Genomic DNA, 21,637 nt, shown 5'->3' on the forward strand with positions numbered 1-21,637 from the left:
CCACCAAATCACTGAGTCCTACTGTCAGTCTTCACAGCTCTCCCTTACCCTTCACGTGCTCAACTGGGTCCAGAGGAGGGCCACAAAGATGATCACCCCCAACCCCCCCCCCACCAAAGAGGGAGCTGGAGCACCTCCAGTATGAGGACAGGCAGAGAGAGTTGGGGTTGTTTAGCCTTGAGAGAAGGCTCCAGGGACACCTTATAGCAGCCTTCCAGTACTTAAAGGGGGCCTACAGGAAAAATGAGGAGGGACTCTTTATCAGGGAGTGTAGTGATAGGATGAGGGATAATGGTTTTAAACTGAAAGAGGATAGATTTAGATTAGATATTAGGAAGAAATTCTTTACTGTGAGGGTGGTGAGACACTGAAACAGGTTGCCCAGAGAAGTTGTGGAGGGCCCCTCCCTGGAAGTGTTCAAGGTCAAGAATGGGGCTTTGAGCAACCTGATCTAGTGGAAGGAATCCATGCCGATAGCAGGGGGGTTGGAACTAGATGATCTTGAAGATCCCTTCCAACCCAAACCATTCTATGATTCTATGGTTCTATGATCCTTACCAACCTAAAAAATTCTGTTGCATCAGCAAACTGTCACTTTGTGTTTTATTTCCTTTCACAGTTTATTGTGAATATCTTGAAAACTGAAGTCCCAGCCAAGTGGATACCAAGTGGTATCCCTTCACTGTGAATTTCAGCCAAATTACTCTTCCCCTCTGCTTCCCCCTTTCTCTCCCCTCAGCAGAACTGACTGTTCCTTTTGTGTTGTACAGGGTGATAACCTGATTAGCCACCAGGGAAACAAAATTAATTTTCCTCTCAGATGAAGAACGGAGAAACTACATTAATCTCCGAATTAACATCTTCTGTATTCACAGTCTCTCCACACCAATATACTATTTCTAAAAATGAACTTATTTTTCAAGGAAAATAAATTATTTTCAATTTTCCACAGTCTATTTTATTACCTACTGTAAAAGCAGGATTTTCTTCAGTCCTGATTTTGAGTTAATTATGTTTCTATCCATACCCTTAGCCAGAACTAAGGTGTGACAGTAGGAGCTTGAAGAATTGTAGAGAAAAGCAAATTCTAGTAATTGGAAGTGAAAAACAGGAAAGCCAGTTTGTTGTGAAATTGTTGCTGACAGACCAGCTAGCTGTTTGGCATGCAGAGAAGTAGTTACCTTTTAACCTTGCTGGAAGTTCAAGGATCAAGAAACAAAACTATGTATTTGGTACAATCAGGATCAGCTATCTACATAAGCATCTCCAGAGTGCCAGTTGTGAAGATGGCAGGTAGCAGACAGAACAAATTGGCCTCCTTTCCTACAGTTCCCAGATCTTGTACCCTTCTCTCCCATGTATTTACACCAGTGGGTCTTAAGTCTTTAACACCTGTAAGACAAACTGACAAACAACTTCACATAACCCTCCATTTAGTAAAATGCAGGTTATCTGAGCTTGTGCCTATTCAGTGCACCTCCTCACTTGCTATAAGGGTGAACCAGCAGATATTCTAAAATGGCAGAAATTAAGAACAAAAGGGGAAAAAGTCTAAACACTAAGGAATCCAGACATGCTGTTGTGAAACAAAACAAAATAAAAAAAAAACCAAAGAAAATTCTTGAAAACATTTGTTAGAGCTACAATTAAAAAAAAAATAATCAAGACGCCAAAAGACAAACAAACAGGAAAACCCCAACACCAAAGAAACCAAGAAGCATGTACTTGCTTCTGCCCCTTAATGGCTTAACACTATGACTGGCACTAGTGAAGTAATTCAGCATTTACCTTTGCCACCAGCATCCCTTTTAGTAGTCTCTGGTGGGTTGACCCCAGCCAGCAGCTAAGCACCCACACAGCCGCCCACTCACTCCCCCCACCAGCAGGACAGGGAAGAGAATAGGAAAAACAAGAGCAACAAAACCTTCGAGATAAAGACAGTTTAATAAGTGAAGCAAAGACAAAGGTAAAAACAAAACAAGTGATGCAAAGCCAATCACTCACCACTTCCTACAAGTAGACTGATGCCCAGCCAGTCTCCGAGCAATGGCTGCTTCCCTCAGAAAACCCTCCCTGCAATTTTTACTGCTGAGCATGACGTTATATGGCATGGAAAATCCCTTTGGCCAGTTCAGGTCAGCTGTCCTGGCTGTGTCCCCTTCCAACTTCTTGCCCATCCCCAGCCTACTCATTGAGAGGGGGAAGAGAGGGAACAAGAGAAAGCCTTGATGGTGTGCAAGCACGGCTCAGCAATAACGAAAACACTGGTATGTTTCTAACATTGTTTTAGTCACAAACCAAAATACAGCACCATACTGGCTGCTATGAAGAAAATTAACTCCATCCGAGCCAGAGCCAGTACATAGTCCCTTGGATGACACAGTACAACTCGTAATCTTGAGTTAGGTATTTACAAAAGAGGTCTTCACCACCCAGAATGCAAGCATCAAGAAGAGGTGTGTTCAAACTATATTGGAGGATGACGTTTCAGAAGTCCCATCTTGAAGTAGATGACTGCATATGTAAGAGATCATGGTGCTACATGAAAATAAAGCAAGCCAAAAGAATTACTCAATAACTTTTGACAGGCTCCCATTGATAAAATACTTCGTATGCTGTTAACAATGTTAAATGTAAAATGCAACCCAGTGTGAATTGAGACTACCCAAGCCTCACTGCTAAGCGTCTTTTGAACAGAATTGCTGGAATGCCTCTCACCTAAACTGACTGACATGCTTAGATAATAGGGCACTCTTTACAGAGGTAGAAGATTCAGGTATGATTTCCTAAAAGTTCGATGAGTCCTCCATCCTTAACCTCCTGCTTTCTGGACAAGTACCCTTAATCACTAAGCTACTGTATTAATAGCTTACTACATTGTAACACTACCTTCTTCAGTGGTGTTTCTAGGTGCCCAAACCTACTGCATTGTATGTAAAACTCAAAGCTGATAGTTTATGTGGTCTCTGAACCCTAAATGGAACTTAGGAGTGGGATTTCCTATTTTGTATACCTTAAAAACCTTAGGTATGAAAGAAGTCCTTTTTTCAAGCAAACATTATTGCAGTTCTGGATCTGTGCCATACCAGAAGTTTAAGCACATCCACTTTGATCAAACAAAAAGACATAGGGATCCATGAACCCTCAAGAATGTAAGCTGAAGGCTTCCTTTTTAAAAAAAATTAAATGCATCACTCGGACTTATTCCTAAGTTCAATATAAATTTCACTTTAGATGTTTATGTGCCATGTTTGTGTGCAAGTGCACACACTCTGGGCCTCTGTAATCCAACAAAAAATGAGATGGGAAATATTAACCTCCTGACAGGTAGCAGACAAGCGCATCATCATTGACATGTTCCATCTACAAATGGCAGCTACTGACAAACAACTGATTCCTACAAGCTGAAAGCTTAGGTACATTAAATGAACCCTTCTTTTTGAAGCATTTATTTTCAATTGCAAAACCACCATATTCAAATACGGGGATTTTTTTTTGGATGAGAAATCTCAACCATTATTTCATAAAAATGCAATGACATAATTTTGATAAAAATAAGAAATAAAACATCTTCCATTCTCTCAGGAACTTTGGCAATAGCCTACCTCATCTCAAATCTCATAGAATCAGCCCCGTCCTCTACCACTTGATCCATTTATCTAACCCCACTCTGATTATGATAGCAGGTTGTGGTAGTAGAGAAGTCTCTTTGCAGATCGACCTCCTGGCCCATTGAGATCTCTCTTCCTTCTGGAGCCTCCTTCAGCCATATGGCCTACAGTTGTTCCAGGAAGTTTTGTTTAATGCTTCTATTTAATTTCCACGTACAGGGCAAAGTGCAGCATTATGCATTTCTCTGTCATTCCTCACCACTGCAGAATAGCTGTATTACATCGACAGTTCTCGAGCACTTCTTGGTACTGAAAAACAATCCTTAAGGGACATAGCAGACCATTTTGTGGGGAATAACTTTCAGGAAATTTAGAGTTTTGTATGTGCAATAACAATACAAGCAGCAGGAGGGCAGTTTATCAATACACAATAGACCTGACTCTGTGCTTTACTGAGATTGTCTGTAATTATTCTAGAGATTCAGCCTGATGGTATTAATCAACACCAAGAAAGGGACCACAAGATCATGCAGCTGCACTTTATCTTGACCTAGAGAGATCACCTCCAAGTAATAAAAGCAAGTTTGGTTCCTTTGCCCATGTAATTTCTGCCTTGCTGATAAGACTGTCAAAGCCCATGTCATTTATGGTTGCTACAGATGCTATTCTGAGATACAGTTGTCAGTGAATCAACTGATAACTGCCAATAAACAGGCAACAGGGGCTAACAATTTTTATCTATACTGCCTTGCACTGCAGACCGGAAAAGCACTGCACATGGAGTGAATGTGAACTGCCTTTATCTGCATACAGTCAATGTGATAAATGAAATAAACCAGTTAAAAACTAACTACTATTCAATAAATTATTTTGTTTCAGGTTAAACCAAACATTGTGGTAAACTGTATTTCAAAACTGCATTAAATAACTGAAGAGTAAAAGAGAAAAAAGAAAAAGCATATTATTGACTGCTGCTTTTCTTTAAGTCAGTGAGAATGGCAAGTGTCCACTACGTTTTCAAATGAAATCCAGTAACATTTTCATAATTATAAGGCTATGTAAGAATCCTTAGAAAAAGCCTTGAAGCTGCTAAACCTTAGCCCATCCATTACCAAATCAGCATTCATCACTGCAGCAGAAGCAGTGGCCTATCAAGGCTATATGGTATAGAATTGTTGGAAGTGATGTATAGGAGAAGGATGGGGCTGAGATATCGGTGGTTCAGATAAGAGTAGGCAGCACAGGGAACAGATGCTACGAAACGTGTTATTGCTAGGAGTCATTTGGATACACCCGCTCAAGAGCTGGTGATTTGTTTCAGTGGCTTCCAAAATTGACAGGTTCCAAGCCACCTCCCATCCTCTGTGTTTTTCAATGCATTAGTCTGAGTGTTGCTGTGGAGTGATTCTTCAACTGCGGTAGAGTATGAAGTGGAGGGGAAAGTGCAAGAAGTGCTGCCAGAACATTGGTCTAAGATATTCTTCTTAGGCCCACTGGAGAACATGTGATGGTAAAAATATTCTGGAAATTCAGCCAGCAACTTCTGGCTTACCTCTTGTCTAAACTCTGATAGGTAATACAGAGTAACTATTGATACGTGCTTTTTTTATTTGAGGTTTGGCTGCAAGCATCTAACCACTGAAAATACTACAGAAGCAGCATTCTTTAGAAAAAGAAAGTAGTTGCCTATTTTATTTTTTTTCCCAAGAGAAGTCCTTGCCATCTTAATTCTATAAAGCAATGTAATATAAAGCTGAGTTCTATAAAGCATTTTAATAATTTTCCTTTTAAGCAAACAAAAAAACTCTGGAAGACCTTGGTCCGTTTCTTGAACATTACCATGAAAATGAATGCACCAGCGAGAGTCAGCATATCATGCTAGAACTAGTCACCATAATTACATTATTCAACCTCAAGATTCCTCTAAACTGAACATCACCAGATTCAAAAGCTATGCAGAAACTGCGCCTGCATTCCACAGTGTGCTGTACAATCCTGGGCAAGGGGCCTTTTCAGTGTGTCACAGCAATCCACACACACTGGTTTTCTCATGAAAACCAAGACACAGAGCTGTGTGCCTTAATCTCCTCCCAGATTGAAGTTGAGATCTTTGTATGTTTTCTGTATTCTTCTCTTTCTTGCATGTGGGTATGGTCTCATTTGGTACAAGATTTCTTTATTATGGTTATTTATTACCTATAGCCTTATAACCTCTGGGAGTACCAGCTAGGAATTAGGATGTGTCCAATATGTGTACTCAGGCTTGAAGACAGGAAGTGCATCTTAGTCCTATGGATACCATCAAAAAGAGCCAATTTTTAAGCACATTTCTTGCTTCCTAATAAAGAAACTTCCACAAAATAGCATCTTAAAATGACTTACAGAATAAGATGAAATTTAAAACCATGTAATATCACTGCTTTCTCGATTCCTCCCATTCTTGTCCCAGCATTTAGACACAGTTTAAGTATAACATTGTATGCTATTGTTATTACTAGCTATACTTCTGTAACACTTGAGAATTCTTAACGTGAAACAGAAGCACTGTGCAGTGCACCACAGCCCACAACAATAATGTATATGGTGCATAAATATAAATATAAATAGGGCACAACTGAAATTCTTACATCATTTCACCAAATAAAATAACCGTGTTCCTTTATACATTTCCCATCAAGAATCCCCATGTTCTCACACAAGCGCACATTCAGAAATAGGTAGCAAAATTTTAATTAGATTTTATATTTTTCAGTGCATGCAGGGGTAAGACCTACAAAAGCTGAGTCACCTTCAATTGCACCGAAGGCAATGGGAATCAAAGTTTTTAAATATGTGAGCAGGATCATGACACTCACCCCACATATTCTAATTTTTAAGTGCTGTTTTTACAGTAGGTTAAATCAGATTCTTTACAAAACTAATTCAATCCCTGTTCCTGCAATGCTAAGAAGGTCAGAACTTTATTACCATTTAAATGTACTACCACAGCAGGTGAGCCCTTTAGGAGCACCTGCAATCCCAATGGATCAGGCACTGTACCAAAGGCGTAATCCATAAGGACTATATGTGTGCACACACTTATATATGTTATATATACATATGGTATATATACATATACATTTATATATATAAAAGACTATTCAATTTATTTGCAACCCCTGAAAACTAATTGTGATCACCCAAAGGACATTTTGGTACCTACAGTAGCATCATAAAAAAGGTAATGTGCGTTTTTCATATTTTTACCATTCTTAAATAGTAAAGGCCTTTTAATTTTTTCTTTGCATTCTATTGAATTTTCATGCCAAGCAGCCCAGTGTACAGTTTACAGGGAAAAAAAAAGAAAAGATCATGTGTTCATTTATAACACTGATATAGTTCCTATTCTGGGAAGAGCAGTTGCACTCTGCTGAACAGAACAGAGGCAACCTACCAGGATTTTGCATTTTTGCCTTATTTTGTGCTTTGAAATACTTATTTTATCTAAAGGATGTAAAAACTATAATAAACAATGACGGAGACTCAACTTTGGAATACTACATTTGTGCCACACGTGCATATATCTTACTATGAAGAAGGTCACAGTAAGAGTGCAGAAACTGTAACAAATGCTAACAGTCAAAATTAAGCTTTTAATAATCACATATATGACAAACCTGACTAGAGCACTGTGTCTTTAGAGTAAAAAAGAGTAAACTCATACGAAGCAAGGCTAGAGACAGAGCACTAGCAATACAGGATATTCTGAACACTATTAAAAATCAAAGTGGAATGACTTACCACTTCTTCGTGGGTAGCACTTTCTACATTTATACCATTAACCTAAAAACAGATACAATAGGGAGAAAATGATTTGCAATGCGTAAGTTAGTTAATGAAATAAACACAAAGGCAAGCATGAAACAAATGTCTGTGGAAAAAGTGAATGTTTACTGACCTGTATTATTGCATCTCCTATAAATAACATTCCTGTTTGGTCAGCTGTGGGATTAGAGAAGGAGTACATTTTAATTGAAAGTAGTACTGAAAAATAATGCTATATTCTCTTCCAGCAATTGGTTTAGCATGCTGTTTGTAACCTTCATTTGAAACTGGTTTGGTTGTGAAAATACCAATGGCATAGCAATCAGTATTCATCCTACAAGGGTAGCAGATTCCTAGCAATTTTAAACAAATTAAGAGAGTTACTTTCCATGCACAAAGAACTTATTTAATATGGAATACAAATGTCATTTCTCACTAATGAAGGATTTCATTAAATTATGTGGAAAGTGTGATTCACGCTTTTCATTATTCTTCCACAAAAGGGAAATAGGAATTTCTGAAACTACTTAGCAATTCCTTTCCCCCTGAACAAATTTACAGGGACGCTATAATTAAAGAGGTTGCGCCTAGAATTTAATACAACTCTTTAACATGAACTTTGAGTTAGCTTTGTTCCTAAGAATAACAAAATACATTATTCTAGTCTGTAATTTGCATGTTTCCTGCCTTACAGAGTTAATGGGAAAAATGTAATGAAACTGCAAACAATTCTGCACAGATACAAACAATGACATTTTTGAGGTGTATTCTCTAACTTTTAGATTTTTTACATTTTAGTTGAATTTGAGGATGTTTATCTCTTGGAATGTGTTACTTAATTGAAAGTAAGGGTCTGATCCTGCAAAGACTGATTTGATTAAATAAGGCATATTAGTCTTATATATGATCTTATAGGGTCACAGCTTGAAGCTTTGAAGAATGCAACAAATGTTAACACAGTATTTTGAGAGATGGAAATAGAGGTAAAAAAGAAAAAACTGCATAGAGAGTTCTCACCATTTCTGCAATATAGCTGTTGCCACTACAAATGTACCTTTGGTACAAAATAGCTTTTTTTATATTAAATTTATCTTTCTAATAGATTTTTCATCACTCTTTTGGCAGATAAAAGATAACAGTTCATTAGTCATACTTTTATCAGTACTTAGGAAAGATTTCACTATTTATTTTAAATATCATGCTACAAGTTGCATTGAAGTTCCTTACCCCACTTCTTATCCTGCTTTGTATTTAAAAATATGCACACAATTTGTCATAGCTAGTATAGAAAAGAGACATCTATGTACAGAAATGCAACTGAATTACAGCAGTTCAAAACATCATGAAGCAACGCGAAGTAGCCTATATTGCGTACATACATTGCTAGAGGTGCTGAACATCAGCTTGGGCATCTCGATACTAAACCCGTGTTCAAGATGTTAGTAATACATAGACCAATAGTGAAAAACGTGAATAATTTTTAATTCAATACTTATGTTACGGGCCACTGGGCTGCTTTAGGAAAGTGGGAGCATACTTGAACTGGAGATAGAAGGAAGAGGGTGTGTTTGAAATTGCAGTTGCGGGAAGTATAAAAGGATAAAGTCGAAGGGTGCATGCCTTGCCCACTGTGTGTGATTGACTCAGAACCAAGTGGAGAAATTTTGAGTAAGTCTGTATTACCAAGTGATGAGGCAGAACAGAGATAGAACAGGAATCAAAGCAGTTGGTGCTGAGGCCCCTTACACCTACACTGTATGGGTTGCAGGGATTTTGATTCAGATCAGTTAGACTGGTCTCCCAGTCTGAATGCTCCCAGGCGACGTGAAGTTGCCCAAGGAAAGCTAGTGCACAAAACCTTCTGTTTTGTGGGCCCCTAAGCAGCCCATCCTAAGGCACACCAGTGCCACACAGTGATGCACTCCTGCTGCCAGTAATAGCTGCAACAGGCCACAATACGCAGAAGCAGACCTTCCTTATAAGAAATGCAATGGTCCCTGCAACTTGAATCAATGCAGAGCCTGGACATCAATTGAACAAGGTATAACACGGGGAGAGTGGGTTCTCAACCTGCTTCAGGAGGACACCCCTAATAAGCCAATCCTGGGATATTATTCTCTCTGTGTGGGGGCTGCAGTAGGACTCACACTCCAACCACTGCAGCAAGGCAGATGTGTTTGCTTATACTTCAACAAGTACCAGTCAGTTGATCTGCAGGTCACAGATGTGATGAGGATGGCACACGTGGGCAGCAGGCAGCATTGTTTTCCTGAGGCCCTGTCTTGTTGATTCTTCTGGGAGGCCAAAGCAGCTGTCGCCATTGGGAAGATCAGTTGGAAAGAGCAATATTGAAAAAGAAGCACAATAAAAGAAAGAGGGGTGGAGATGCAAGAGATGAGTTTGGAAAGAATTTCTGTAAGAGGTGAAAACAGAAAAATGTAGGGCTGGTAAGAAAGGAAAGCATACTGAGGCAGAAAATATTTGGGTGAAAGATGAGATCCTGATGAAAGAGTGCGTCATGAAGATTTGCAGGCAGGTAGGTATCACCATCCTCCTGGATGTTCAGCTATCCATGACCCACTGCATAATGACACAACAGCACAGTTGTGTAATCTTGTCTAAGTCTTCTGAGAAAACTGCTTAGTTCTAACAAAAGTTATAATAAAACATGTAGACTAGTATCCATGCAAAATAGGAAAGGTAAAATTCCAGACACAAGTAAAATTCTTGAGATAGGGCTAGTTAACAGCTCAAGGCTTGAAGAGGAAAAGCACTGACATGAAAAGGTATAAAATCTCAAGGAAGAAAACCAGGTAGCTGGAGGATGGTAACGTAGCAGCACCGAAGACTAATCTCTTCCAGGGAGCAATGGAGGCTGAACCTTTCCCACCTGACTGTTGACTGGCAGGTCAGCAAAGACTCATTGGTCATTCCACAAGGGTGATGAGTATTGCAATAACCCAGCTACCTACTGTGTGTGTTAGCCAATAAATTTTATAGTTTAAGAGCACAAAGCAATTATATCCCGCTTGCAGAGTCTCTACACACAGTCAAAGCTGTCCAGATTAAGTAAATGAAAGAAGGAGCATTATGTGGTCAATACCAAATGCTCTATGAACTGAAACAAAGCACAGACAATAGGGACAAGCAGGGCATTTGCTCCAGAAGTGCATTACGCTGCAAACTAACCCAATAATGTAGATACCTCCACAGCTGCTGCCATCATGGCCAGTGATGGTACTCTGGCAAACTATCCTTGCAAGTCTGTGATGAAACACTTTGGTTTTAGCCAATTGTATATAATTTAAAATCAATGATGATTTCTAACAGAAATATTTTCCACAAATCAAATTGCAGAGGACATGTCACTACGATGCAGAAGTTACAATATAGTTTACAGGTAGATTAGAAATAAAGTGATTGGTAAAACTCCTTGGAAAGAGACAAAAAGGCAGTCTTGTTTCTCTAAGGCATATTTTAAATCTGAAGACAAGACATCTACTGATGTTTTCATTAAGCCGTATGTTCTCTACATGACAAAAATGTTAACTTTAAGTAAAATGTTCCAGGCTATGTGGGACTTCTTGTCCCACTAGTAACATCCTCATATACAAAGGTGTCTATGAAAGGCTGCTCTGCAATTATCAGTCACTATGTGTAAAATGAATCAGTACTAAAAATAAAAAACTTCAGAAAGAGCTTTGGGATACCAAGGAGCATATAACCTTATTCAGAGAAACAATAAATATAATTTTTTTTAGAATCCAGTATGCCTCTTGAAGTTTTACTTGAAATAATATTTTAGTAGCAGTGAATTCAACATGGCCAAAAAAAAAGACTTGGGAAAAAAATAAGCACAAAGTAGTGATAAGCAAAAATGTACCAGGCTGTAAAAGAAAATGAAGTGTGTGCTACAGCAGTTAGTGCTATATCACCTTTACTCTACATCTTAATTATCTTTAAAAATGTTTAATATTGATTAAATGCTGTACATTGATTAAATTCACAAGTGATACTGAAGTAAGAGGAAAGCATCAGGGAAACCCGAAGGGGCTTATGTTGAAGAAATTATATGAAAATAAACATTAAAAAAATCTTATTTTTGAGAATATTAGACTTTAAAAACTTTCCCAAAAGCAAATGACCCATCATTCTAGTCATTAAAAAAAAAAAAAGCAGACAGAGCAATGAACTATGAAAAATTATTTTGCACTAAATGAGAAGGGAAAAGAACCAGTAACTCTTTCTAGCTTTGCCTTGTTTCCTTTTCCTATCCACTGGGGCTGAAGAAGGGCTGTATTAAATTTCCAAAATATGCAAGATTGTGAAATGTTAAATTTACTCAACAGACTCTCGGGAAATTCTTACTTACCCCATGTTAATTGATGCACAACTCTATGTAGATTTGAGACTGTAAATAATCTGATGTCCTTATATTTTTCAAGATTGATCACAATACATATTTTCACTCAATGTTTGTTGAATTCCTGAATCACACAGGAAACATACCAGGTACTATGTCCTCTGACATTATTAGTGATGCACAAAAACATGCTGCTTAAAGCACACAATGAGCTGCACTGACTTCACGGAACTCTCAGTTCACAAGCTTAACTTTAAATATATGCATACGTATTTCACTGCATAAAGAAAATCTAAAGGAATAGTTAAGAAACTAGATGAAATAAAAAGAAAAGACTGGAGAAATTGGTATATAGGATGCAAGAGACTTCTCAAAATTATCCAGATGTATTTTTCCCTGCTCTCCCATGAATTGGACATAAACTACAGTCATGACTGTAAAGATAACCTGCTGCAATTTGCTTTATTCTTTTTTTTTTTTTAAGACAAGCAGTTCGACATTTTAAATCTATGTTTTAAAACACAACTATATTAACTCAAACATTGAAAACAACCTTGTTAGGGAAGTTTTTAAAACTGAACATACTCTTTAGAGGACTTGATTAAATTTCATTTCTTTGTTTAAATAAAAACAAAACCTTCCAACTTTCTATTTTTGACCATGAGGTTTCATTAGTTTAGTTTTCTTCCTCTTTATATATGTCCAGTTTATCATGTAAATAAAAGCTGTAAGTCAGTCAATAATACGATGCGTTTTATCAAATACCCATGTCATTATTCTAATGTGTCAGGTTCCCCACGCTGAATTAAGTGGCAGATGGGGAACCGGGACTTCTCCCTCCATTCTCAGTGCCTATGGAACAAGCAGAAAGAGATCATTTCACGTTCCTAAAAGTACTGTATCTACCCATCAAGAAGTCAATTCTAGATCTAAGCGTACACAAGCGTGAAGCTCTGAAGCTAAACACATTGTAAGAATCAATTCAATGCGAGAGATGCACAGGATGAGAGAGGTACTGGACACAGGAGTAGGCAAAGACTGGATGTAGCAGGGAGCACAGGTTTGGAGAGATAATAATGGGCCTTATGTGAATTAAGGAGTAGGATATTCAGCAGTGCTACAGAAATTGCCACTGAACCTCCTCAATACGCTGATCATGAATGCCTTAATGGCAGAATGAATCTCCTGCTGACCCACAGAAGATCAGTGAATAAAAATGCTACTCTGGGAACAGGTTATGGGACTGTTGAAAAGCTGAGGCCATCCTGCAGAACAGTATTTTAGCTGGCACTTTGCATAGCTGCATAGAATACAGCGTTGTATCTGCAAAGTTAACACAAGATAAAACTGGTTTGGCCTGGGAACTCAGAACTGTTTTCTCTTCAGCTTGGACTATATGAAGAACATCATGAACTATAACAGCGCACTGGCACCACAAGCGTCACCAGGAAAGATCCTACCTTTCACCCAAGCATCTGAGTAAGAACTGATCACTCTGGACATAGTTTTCCTTACAGTTTGGCATATGGTAACACGTGCACGCAACTCATACCAAGAATTGTCTAGGACAATGCACATGCTAGCAACTGTAAATTTCTTTCAGTTTTTTTCCATAAAAGATGTACTAACAAACCCAGTCTTTTTCTGTTCTATCCACTGCACCAGGTAGGATCCTGCAGACAACTTAAGGCTGCGTTTTTCTTGTAACACTGGAATGGTTGGTAAAGTCACAGGCAGGGATCCTAGCTGGAAAGCTGATGTGTGCAAGAGGTGGGGATAGACACCGAATGGGTACATTGGTCAAAAGACAACTACTTTTGCTGCTGCTCTTAGAATTGTTAATATGGGAAAATTTGGGAAACCATGATTTATAGCAAGAAATTGTCACTCTTGTGTTCAAAAGTGAGAATTATTATTTTGTTCCATCTAAAAAATGTGCAGTTATTAGGATGGGAAAATCGGGGGGAGCATACAAAAAAAAATTAAATCCTTTAAAGAAATGGACACAATTAATTAAATATGATTTCCTGCTGCTCTGTAGTGACAGTAAAGCCAAGAGAAAAAATCTGGACTTTGTATTTTAATTAGGAATTGCCTAATTTTACTTTCTGCTTCCCTTCTCTTCCCCACTGGCACATAATTCAAAATAGTTTTACAGCTCTTATTTATTTATTTACTGCCTCAAGATTGCTGCAGTACTAAGAAGCTACACAGACAGAAGCTAAATGTAGAGAGGCAACTAGAGGACAAACATATGAATCTGTAAAATCAAGAGACATTACCTGCCATAATATTGCCAAGAAAAAGAGGAAAAAACTGTATCTAAACACTGCAAGTTCTGATCTTACACTGCTATAAAATCAATCTGGGTATTAAACCTTTTACCATAACATGATAGGTAGTTGCATTAGATTCCAAAAAACTAGACAGGATTAGGTTGGCTGAATACGTGGATAAGAAACTGATAAAATAACTGCTGCTGCAAAAAGTGATGTTTTCTGAGTCAGTAAGTTTTGCTCAAGACATGAATTAATTACTAAACTAATGCCTTACCACAAATGTAAGCAAAAATGTACTTCCAGAAGACACTATGCTATTTGAGATGCAACTGGAATAAGTTATTAGGAATTTGAGATGATTTATCACTTTTTACAGTGATAGAAATGTTTGTCTCAATAGTTTAGCCACATTCCATGCTACCTTGTGACCTTAATTTCTGGCTTTATTTCACTGAAGATACCATTATTGTTTTTCATAATGTCTTAGAAACTACTGTTAAATACATTGATATTATTTACTGGAAAGGAAACGGCATTTGCTTTGAGAAAGAGAAAGGTACTTAACTCATAACAACTGCACATGTTCCTGGAAAAGACTGATTCACAAAATGTACTGTAGACTCCTTTGTATTTTGGGTATACATGAGTACTGCTGTTATTACCAAAAGGACACTGAGAAGGATCTGGGGGTCCTGGTGGACAACTTGCTGGCCATCAGTCAACACTGTGCTCTCATAAACAGCATCCTAGTCTGCATAAGGTGGAGCGTTGTCAGTAGGTGGAGGGAGGTGATCCTTCCCCTCTACTCAGCACTGGTGAGACACATCTGGGAGTGCTGTGTCCAGTTCTGGGCTCCCCTGTACAAGAAAGATGTGGTCTTACTGGAGGAAGTCCAGTGAAGAGCCATGGAGATGAAGGGACTGGAGCACCTTTCATGTGAGGAGAGGCTGAGAGAGCTGGGACTGTTCAGCCTGGAGGAGGGAAGGGTCAGGAGGATCTTCTCAATGTGTATAAAGACATGACAGGAGGGGATAAAGAAGAGGGAACCAGAGTCTTCTCAGTGGTGCCCACTGACAGGACAAGAAGCAATGGGCATTAGCTGAAACACATGAAATTCCATCTGAACACACGAAAACACTCTTTTACTGTGAGGGTGACCAAGCACTGGCACAGGTTGTGCAGAGAGGTTGTGGAGCCTCTATCTTTAGAGATATTCAAAAGGCATCTGAACATGGTCCTGGGCAACTGGCTCTGGGTGGCACTGTTTGAGCAGAGGGGTTGGGCCAGTTGACCTCCAGAGGTCCCTTCCAACCTCAACAATTCTGTGATTTGCAAAGGTGCATACAGGAATATATTTAATACGCTTAGATATTTTAGCGTATTTGTTCAAAATACCACTAATTTGAAATAACATTAACCTATTAAGTAAGTATTTGTTGTAAATAAAGATATTCTGAATGAAAACAGGATTTAGTTTAATTCTCAGATGTTGACTCTTCTCATGAGAATTATCCTTCATACTCTATGCAACCCATCTCAGTTTCTGGATCTTTTTGCTGAGAGAAACCTGGTCTTTGATTTTCTAATTCCCATTGCTACAGGAGCAACAGTGATACAGGAACTGTATTCATAGAAAAGAATAAGCATCATGAGGAGCAACAGACTGGGAGCAGATAGATTTTCTTAGAAGTTTTGAGTAAAACTTGCCAGGGAAATTAAGAAGAATCAACCCTCAAAATTACACATGGATAGGAGAATCCCATCTGGAAAAAGGTAACCAAGTCAGGTTCCACTGAAAAAAAAACAGAAGTGATGGACATTTCTAACCATATACATACTTCCTATTTTTAGTGTCATATCTAGTATTGTGTTGTAATGAAATATGATTTTCTCTGTTGCATTATTGTTGTCTTTTTTAATTCACTTCCACTTTATCTGTATCTGTTTATCTTTGTGATTTTCCATCTCTCTCTAAATTTTCAGTGCGAGTGTCCCTTATGGGCAATTCTCTCACCCCATTCTCACCCTAATCTATTATTGAATGATCAGCAAGTATGCAATTATTTCTGGAATTATGACCATCTTATGGGATTTTTTTTTAAAACAGAATTAGCTTAAACTGGAGATTTTAGAGTTAATAATAAAGCACACTGAAAACACAAGACATGAGTTGCTAGAACTTTTACCTTTTTTTCAAATTAAATGTTTTAATTCTAAAGAAATCAGACAATATTGAACAGGAAAAAATGTTACAGAGCAGAATCTGTTTTGAGGATAGGTGTTTGATACTGGCTTTGCTCCTTCACCTTCTCCTTTTAGATGACCTCAGCAAAAAATAGGTTTTCAGAACATATTGCTCACTAGAATCTTCTACTGATAAAACCATTTTTCTGTCTATGGCTAGCATTGAATCCAACTTGAAAGGAAAACTACTGTAACAACAAATTTCTAGTATTTTTCACTACAAACTATTAATGGGATAAACTTAGCTTTATTACAAACAAATACTGCTTTATATTTTACATATGCCAACAAGTAAAATGAGGAAGATGCATAAGGGCAATTAGCAATCCCAAAAGCATACCAATGGGCATTGAGGAACCTTAACCTTAAAAAACAAATCCTTTTGTTTCCTGCCATGACTTTTAGAAGGTAGATGATATTATAACTGTCTTCTGAGGCCAATTTCAAAATACCTTTTTGTTAATATTGCCTAATAATTCAGAGAGCCTATGCTACAGCCAAAATTTGCAATTTTTTACTGACCTTGTGGGAACAATGGCTGCATGTATACCAAAACTGAGAAGACTAGAATCTGGAAAAGTCCTGAGCATGACACTATTTTTAATTAAAGATGCTTTGAAAGACAGTATGGAAAAAAGTTTTAAAGTTCAGTTTATTTCTACCCATCTAACTCTTAGCAGTAACTTAAGCAAAAATTATTAAAAGGCTTTTGGATGGTTTTCTGATTGCAAACAGGTTTGTGACACGAGCTGCATTGCCAGTTTATCACATGACCTGTAAAAAGTACCAGCATACACTGTGATTAAATAGACTTTAGACCTGCTTTAGGAAACAAGGGAGAAAAATTCAGATGGTCTGAATTTCCTGCAGAAGTCCAGGTGTTTGTATGTCTCAATGCAAGATCCTTAAAGCCAAACCAAATGGCAATGTGATTCTTGTAGATGTTTCCAAACAAGTAACATTACAGTATGAACTCAGTGAAGAAAAGCTAGACACAACAGGTTAGCTCTTTAATTAAGGAAAACGCCTAATGTAGCTCAGATTAGCTTGTAGATGTTGCAGCAGAGAGCGCCCACGGGAATGGTTATCATGACAAAGTCTTACTAGAGAAAAATACTTCCAGTTTTACATGCATTTAGTAAATCAGTTCTTCATAATTTGATTTTGCCTTTATAGAAAAACATCAATTCTCAAAATAAGGAAACAAAATTGGAACATTAATAGTATAAGTACTTTAAAATTTTGCCTTTTTAAGAAAAGTCATGACAACTAAGATGTGACTACAAGAAAAGCAAAGCAGATTTTTTTTAAATCTATCTTCAGAATATTTGAAAGTGCTACATTACTATTGTCATTTATTACTTGGGATACTTGCCTAACCACAGCTAATAAGTCCCTTGAGTTTGAAAATAAAACTAAAAATACTTGTGCATCTTACGTGGACAGAATTCAGAAATAAGTAGCAATAATTAAGAAGCAAACACAATAGTTATAACTATGAATAAGTTATATTTTGTTTTAAAAAAAGTTCTACTAGCCAAGTATAGCTAACACTCCATTAAGAGTCAGTGAAAAGCTATTTGAAATTGTAAAAATGTGGTATTTCTAGGAATACGGTTAGTAGTGTTAGAAGCTCTAGGTACTCTATGTATACAATCAGTCTAAACTTGATAATATTTTCAGAATTATTACAATATTTTTCAGTTAAAAATAGTCGTGTGCATTTTTAAATTAATCACTAGGTGAATAAATTGACAAAGGAATGTAGTACAATGTAAAGGAAGATGAATCTGATCACACAGTTGCAATATTCTAAGGCATAAGGTTAGCTCTAATAGACATATGATTAATATCACATGTAAAAGGCTTTCTGAGCTGAATAACATAATATAAAGTTAGACAAGTTATAAATAGGTAACATTATATAAGGAAATAAATTATAATCTGGCATCTTCAATCTTTTGTTCCAAAATATGTAACTAAATTTCCATTAAATTCTATTATAGTATGCCAAAAAGTTTTAAGTGTCGCAGAGGTGACAACTGGAAAACAAACTCGGAGACTACGGGGGGATGCCAAAAGTAGCAGAAATACATGCTTTAAATGAGTTACAAGAAAATAAGAGATGTAGTTCCTAAAATAGCTTTAAAAGTCTTTAGTTCAGAAACCAGTAAGGGAAAGATAAGAACAGTGAAAAGATCAAAAATAGAACTTTTCTGAAATTGCCAAAGGATGTTATTAAATTTCTCATATTATTCCATGTGACATTATCTCCAAGCAGAAGAGTCATTACATCTGCTCTTTCCATCAAATATTCTGTATGATTCTTGACTGCTTCAGCCTCAAAATAATCTGAATGAGTTTTACTCTGATTTTAATTAGTATCTTTCAATGCAATGGGAATCTTTGTTACAGTTAAAAGATGTTTTCTGTCTAGCTGCTTGCTTCTCCAGTTTCTGTACCAAAGCACTGTGGTAAAAGCAAGTTCCAAATCCAAAGTCCAAAACACCATCTATCCTCAGAGGGACTTCAGGCAGGTCACTCCTGACCATACTATCTGAATGAAAACATACTATATAATTCTCTAATTTCTCTGCACAGAATAATTATCATTAACCTTTTTCTTCAACCTGGACTGTAGCGGTAACAAATTCAAATAGTAACATTAAGCGCTATTTCATTAGATTTCTGCAGTTCACAAGGGAACTACATTGTCCATCAGAGGTAGGTGAATGGGAGAAAGAACAGAAACCGTACACGCCAGTGGCATCCTAAGGCCACAGTTTATTCACTCAGCTGCTACCTGGAACAGATGACAACTAAAACAATATAATGTATTTTTCATACCTTTTTCCATTTAGTCTAGAGTATAAGAATGATAACCATAATATTATAGGTCCACTGAAATTACAAATAATGTTTTTCAGGTTTTATATCTACCTTTTTGTTTCATAAAGTGCAAAATGCACCTTCCAAAGAGAATATTCATCATAAAACCCTACAGAACTGAAATACAATTTCCAGAAACATTTTGTATTTTAACATAGCTGTTCAGCAAAACTAATTATCTGTTAATGAAAGTTGATCTTCACGTGCATGAAGAAGAATTTGAACATTAATATACTCTTTGAATACAATTTCTTTATACACTTAACAGAAAAGCATTATTCGGTGTCAGGAACCTAATGCGCACATTTTTAGACACACACACACACACATATATATGTATACATATATAAAGCCCCATTTTGGAAAAGTACACAAGCAACTGCCTAAATCTAGAGCTGGACAGCTAATTCACTGTTTGTGTTTCTTTAGCCAAACCAAAGGAATGAAAACAAATTTCAAATTGACCTAAAATGGGAATGCTTTGGTTTTCTCTGTAAAAATGAGTTCTGGATTCATCAAGTTCTTAAATCCTATTAAAAAAACCCCACAAATTCTACAACAAAACAAAATTTCTAAGTGAAACTTACAAATATTTCATCCCAAATTTTCTTCTGTCCAGGAATTATTTATGAATAATTTTAATGCATAAAAATATGCATTTCATTGTAACAATGAAAACATTACCATCTTAAAAACATTTACTAGATCTGATTTTAAGTATATGCCTGTTCAGTTAAATAAACACTTAAAAAGTAACTCTTTGCATCCTTCTACCCAAAGAATTCTTTAGATTTACGTCAATAATTTAAGTCTCCTGCTTCAGCATTTAACCCTCAAACAAATCTCAGTAGTATAAATTGTTCTAGAATCACAACTCAAGAATTCATCTACCTATATGCTTCTCACTAGATATACGACTGATATTTGTATCATTGGACCTTACGTATGTTCTTAACTATTAGGTTGAATAAAAATACTTTCCTGAATCAGGGATCAAAGTACCTTCCTTTTACTTGTTGACTGATCTTTAGCAGTTCATTAAGATGTCCTTTCTATTAAGAGGTACTGACTTTTGCAGTCTGCCTAGTCTTGAGGAGGCAACAATAAAAAAAGAAATCCAAAATGCTAAGAATGTTCTTCTATGCCTTCTGAAAATAAATGTAGAGGTGGAGGCGTAAATCCAAGAGAGAACAGTGAGTAGATGCTATCTTCAAATATCACTCCCTTTCCAGAAATAATGAAAAATAACACTGGCAAAGATAACTAAAAATTAATGACAGAAAATATGAATAATCCTAAAAAAAATTGAAGAAATTTGTAAGTGATATTAGGAAACAGTGTACAAATATTAAATACCATCCAGCTTCAAAGGTCTTCTGTTGAAATGAGGCCTTTCTTATGTTCAAAGATGGCCTTGTGTTCAGTCTTCACCTTCATTAGCATAAGGCATAATGCAAATTTTTGATCCATTCTGACTTCCTTATAAATGCAAATATCTCAATTTGGGCTTAATTCATCCTTAATCTTGACTTTGCTGGCTCAGTGGAATGAATCTCCAAGGCTGATGAAGCAAAGGTGAGTACAGCTGTAGGGATGAAGAACATCAGCTACGAATACAACCATGCTGTGCAGCTTAACTGTAATCTCACATCATGCCCACCAACTTGTTCAGCCTAGGCTTGGTTACCCTAGTTGTACCACCCCTGTGGATGACCACAGTCAACACAGAAAAAAATACCTACAGGGGAAGTATCACATATGCTTCCACACTAAACCATCTTTGCTTGGCGTGTAAGTGAAACTGTTAAAAGCCCTCATCAAACTGACACCATGTCCTCCAAACAGATGGTCCTGAATGCAGGCAGCCAGCAGGTGATATTTGCACACAGCCTGTGTTTGCAGAGCACATGGTTTTAAGCCAAGAGTGTTTTAGTGGCTGAACGTCCTGAGTTAGTTCCAATCCTGCCAGGGTATACGGTATCCCCAGTCAGAAATGGACTAAACACATAAAATATAAGATTTTTCCGTACAGCAGAATGTGAGATATACGTCACCTTTTATCACAGAAGGTGGGAAAATGCTTTCAAATTAAGGTTTTAACCAATTTTGCCTCTCAAGAGAGGACCTTTTTTGAAACCGGCAAAATGTAAACTATCCCTATTCTACCAGGCTTTATTTAATTTTATTTAACCATTTTCATCATGCCTTAGTGAGCTGAACCCACTGTTCTGTTTCGCCGTTGCTGCTTGTCTGACTCCACATGCTATATGAGATATGAGCAGAGCTCACAGCAGTAGCCAGATTATTACAGCAGGTCTCGTGAAAATGGAAAGTTGCATCAAGGCAACAAAATGTGATTGCTAACTTGATAGTTCTGCAACACAAAAGGGAAATTTGATTGCTTGATGTTTATACAATTAGAATTTCTAATACTATATGCAGTAAGT

At 37.2% G+C, this 21,637-nt stretch overlaps 1 protein-coding gene across 1 annotated transcript in view; it reads right to left on the minus strand.

Moving 5' to 3' along the window:
* SNTG2 (syntrophin gamma 2) overlaps nt 1-21,637 on the minus strand; it is a 306,614-nt gene that overhangs the window by 133,975 nt on the left and 151,002 nt on the right. The window contains exons 5-6 of the mRNA XM_072857795.1: nt 7,549-7,592; nt 7,392-7,433 (exon numbers count right to left, since the gene is read on the minus strand). Coding sequence (XP_072713896.1) covers nt 7,392-7,433; nt 7,549-7,592 — 86 coding nt within the window. The remainder of the gene's footprint in view (nt 1-7,391; nt 7,434-7,548; nt 7,593-21,637) is intronic.

Source organism: Ciconia boyciana, chromosome 3 (assembly GCF_034638445.1).
Source record: "Ciconia boyciana chromosome 3, ASM3463844v1, whole genome shotgun sequence".
NCBI lineage: Eukaryota > Metazoa > Chordata > Aves > Ciconiiformes > Ciconiidae > Ciconia > Ciconia boyciana.